Source organism: Trachymyrmex septentrionalis, unplaced genomic scaffold (genome assembly GCF_001594115.1).
Source record: "Trachymyrmex septentrionalis isolate Tsep2-gDNA-1 unplaced genomic scaffold, Tsep1.0 scaffold126, whole genome shotgun sequence".
NCBI classification, from domain to species: Eukaryota; Metazoa; Arthropoda; class Insecta; order Hymenoptera; family Formicidae; genus Trachymyrmex; species Trachymyrmex septentrionalis.
This window is the reverse complement of record NW_017304395.1, coordinates 823,846-827,979: the sequence shown is the minus strand read 5'-3', so window position 1 is coordinate 827,979 and position 4,134 is coordinate 823,846. Positions and strand designations below refer to the sequence as shown.

Below are 4,134 nucleotides of genomic sequence, written 5' to 3'. Positions count from 1 at the left end.
TATATATATATATAAATGTGCAAGTATGTTTGACACCATGAGTTATTAACTTATTAGACAGACTGATTAAAAGAAGGTTATTTAGTTAAAAATATTAAAAATATATAATATAATTATTTTTTAATTATTATTATTTAAACTTATAAGTAACGCATTCCAAAAATAATGCATTTGTTTTATACTAAAAATATACGAAAAATATACAAGAACAAACACAAATAAGTTATAAAAAATTATTTTAAGATATTAAAAAATTGTGTATTAAACATAATTATTGTGCATAAATACGTACGTAAAATGCATTTAAAAATAAATGTATGTACTTATATTTATGTAGATGTTAAATATATACAAGTCTGTGATTATAAGAAAGAAGACTGAAACATAACGTTTCATATGCAGTATGTATTTCGTATGACGTTTTATCGTTGTCAGCAATTTCCCAGCACTTCTCGATATTACAAATACTATTTTTTTCTTTCAGATACACTCAAAAACACTGCGATATTATTTTTTAGATTAACTTAAAAACCCAACAATTAGATAATCTTAAAAATCCAGTATATAATCTGGTAATTATACGGTTTAGCATACACACTTCAAAAATCAATAAAATTAGGCTTATTCGATGCGTTTTTTAATGATTTTATTGATTTTTGAAGCATGTGCTAAATTATATAATTACTTATAATCTAAAAATATTGATAATAAATACAGTAGCTTTAACATAATTATTATGTATAGAATAAGCGTTAACTAAACAATAGTTAACCTCTCGTCGAAAAGATTCACCCATTTATGAAAATTTTTGCAAAATTGTTGCTTGTTCTAATAATAATGATTGGGTAAATGTTAAAAAGACGTCATCCACCACAAAATTTACTAAAAATACAAATAAATTAATCTTCTCATTTTAATGACACTCCTGCCTCCTTTAGAGGCTCCGCACAATAAAAGGAACAGGAAACAGAGAATAAAGAATAAAAATTTCAACCTATTAGAAATCATGTATTGTACAGTTTCTGATAGGTTGAAATTCTTATTCTCTGTTCTCTATTCCTTTTATTATGCGAAGCCCCTTAGGACGGAATCAGACGACGCATTGAAGAATAAGATCGAAAATTGAAAGATTGAAGTTTGATCAATCAGAACAAAAGGAGCCAAAATTTCTTTGTCCTCATTAGTGAAATTTCAATCTTTAATCTCAATCTTTAATCTTTAATCTCAATCTTCAATGCATAGTCTGATTCTGGTCTTATACAATCTACAGGTTTGTTGTTTATCTGAACCAGTGCAATAAGTTGAAGTGAAACAAATATACGTTTATTTCACTTCAACTTATTGCACTATGTGTACTAATTCAGGGTATCAATCATGAAACTTTATCCTTAGAATGAAAAGTGAACATTTTTACCATTAAAATTAATGGGGAAATTTTTCACTTTTCACTTTTCATCCTAGGGATAAAGTTTCATGATTGATACTCAGAAAGTACAGCAATAATGGCTCCTGCACACTGACAAACGCAGAAACGCTTGCCGCACGGCAAAATGAGACACGGTAACTAAAGGGTGTCCCAAAATTAACGCAAGATTTGAATTAAATAGAAAACACAGTTTTTAGTCTTTTGATTATTATTTTTTAATTGAATCATAAAGTACATAGGATAGGGTTATTTGTGGAATAACACATCGGGTAAATGGCTCCACGGCTTTGCATGCACATACGCACTCGTTTGTCGAAATTTTCTATGACCATTTTGCATAAATGTGGCTGAATTTCGTTGATGCAGCTTTAAATCTCCTCCTTTAATGCACGGGTGGTTGTGGGCTTGTTGACATAGACCTGTGATTTCAAATAACCCCATAAAAAGAAATCTAATGGTGTTAAATCACACAATCTAGAGGGCAATTTTGGCGATTAACAAAGCCATCAAGGTGAAAATGTGCTTCATCGCTTAGGATGATTTTGCTCGAAAAATCAGCATCCATTTGTTGATGATTCAATAATCCATTCAACGAACTCATTTTCACTAACCCTAAACTGTCAGCTGTTAAATTGTTTTTTTTTTTGGGTTGCCAACACTTTACTGCACAAATGGCGGCAAATTCAAATCTTGCGTTAATTTTGGGACACCCTTTAGAATCCTCGATATAACAGAAAAGCGCAACCAAGCATATTTAAAGGTTAGAATTAATCCAAAGAAAAAATAGCGACCTGTTCTTACATCTGTCATTCCACAAACGGAGTGCTACTCTTATAATAGTAGTGTTTCTACTGACTACAAAAAAATACTGATTCTTTTTGGAGACTACAGTATACATATTAAGATTTAAAAATAATGATACTTATCAAAACTAAAGTCCTAGAAGACTATTCGTAGAAAAAAATGGTTGAACCAATCAGAAATCGGGACAGCGGTTGCGCTTATCTGTTATATCTAGGACTCCAGCGGTAAGCAATGAACACAATTAAGAACTGTAAGCTTATTGGCTACCTCATCACATTTTGTCACGCGACAAGCATTTCCACATTTAGTTACAAAAGCCATAAAAAACAGGCCTTTAAGCACATGATATTTGATTTCCTGCTGAATTGCCAGCTAGATTAGAATTTTGCCATCATATTGACTGCGATGCTTGCTGTCAGTGCTAGCATCGTAGTCAATACAGAGACAAGATTCTAATCCAGCAATAATCCAGCAGGAAAACAAGTATTATGTGTCGTAGGCTTTATATTGATTGGAGACAACCAGAAGGTGCTATCAGAATGCCGTCCCATTCATAGAACTAAAACATTATAATTAAAGCACTATAATATAAGTATTCGCATCTGCCATTTTTAGTTCTTTTCTCACTCTCTTGCTCCTTTTTTCAGTCCTTTGCTCTTTCTCTGTTTACTCTGCCAATAAACTAAGAAGATTGAAGAGAGAATAAAGATTATAGTGTCTAATTATAATATAGGTATTTGCATCCGCCATATATAATATTTAGTCCTTTCCCTATTTTTTCCCTATTCTCTCTTCAATCTTCTGTCTTCTCTCTTCAATCTTCTTATATAGCGTTTTCTTTTGGGATAAACTGGGTGCAGCCTCGCACCGCACCAGTTGCGTGTAAGCCTGGATCCTCATACGGGCAACAGCGCTTTGACACCGAATGCTGATTGGTGAAAATTTGTGTGTACCCGGTTGTGGGGGTAAAATTTACCTCCCTCACCCGTTTTTCATCAATCAGTGTTTGGTGTCAAAGCGCTGTTGCCCGCACGAGGATCCAAGCTAAGTGCTACATTCAGCTACACTACTATTAAAGTGATGCACATCATGCTCTACGCTACATCATTATTGCGCTAAAATCCTGTTCCCACTTCCATTTTCAAATTTTAAATGTCACTGACTCTACACCGTCCCTTTAAAACGATGTAACAAAATCCACTTTATGCATAAAATTTGCATTACACCGTAGCAACATGGTACACCGAATAAGTTCATTTGTTCTTTATTCCTAATTCCTTCTATTGTGCTCAGGGCCTAACATTAGAGGGTAGTCTGATAGCTTCTGCATACTGGACGCGGAAACGCTTGCCGCGCGGCAAAATATGATGCGGTAACCAATAAGCTTACAGCTCCTAATGTGTTCGTTGGTTACCGCGTCCAATGTGCAGGACCATGACACCCGAATGATCTTTGCAATTCACAGCCATTCAAATGGCGTTTCTTTTTATGATTAAAATCCACAGCGTATATCCTCTTCCAACTTTCACGATTTTCCTAATTGTGCTACTAATAATGTGTAATAAATGTGTACTAATAAATAATAAAGTTGTTTATTATATTGTCACCTTAATTCTACTCCTGTCTCTTGAAATGCCCCGGGAAAAAATGTTTTATATAATTATGTATAATTTCATATATTTATATATAATTTTATGTAATTATCTATGTATATAAAACATTTTTCCCGGGGCTTATGAGGTTAAGTATAATATACGCCACCTGCTGTTCAACTGCGAAGTTCCCTCAGGCAAACACAGTGATTTTACATGAGTGCAATCACTATTATTCTTACATCATGTCCTCGAGTTGGATCTGATTTGATCTCCTTGTTTTTACTCCGTGAGGTACTCCTACACGTAACT

At 33.3% G+C, this 4,134-nt stretch overlaps 1 protein-coding gene across 2 annotated transcripts in view; it reads right to left on the bottom strand.

Moving 5' to 3' along the window:
• The window catches only part of LOC108756150 (complex III assembly factor LYRM7), a 4,070-nt gene extending 3,209 nt beyond the window's left edge, over positions 1 to 861 (bottom strand). For both annotated transcript variants that reach the window (XM_018499757.1, XM_018499765.1), the window contains exon 1: positions 773 to 861. In XM_018499757.1, coding sequence (XP_018355259.1) covers positions 773 to 796 — 24 coding nt within the window. In that variant the 5' untranslated portion in view covers positions 797 to 861. The remainder of the gene's footprint in view (positions 1 to 772) is intronic.
• Positions 862 to 4,134: the final 3,273 nt, after the last annotated feature.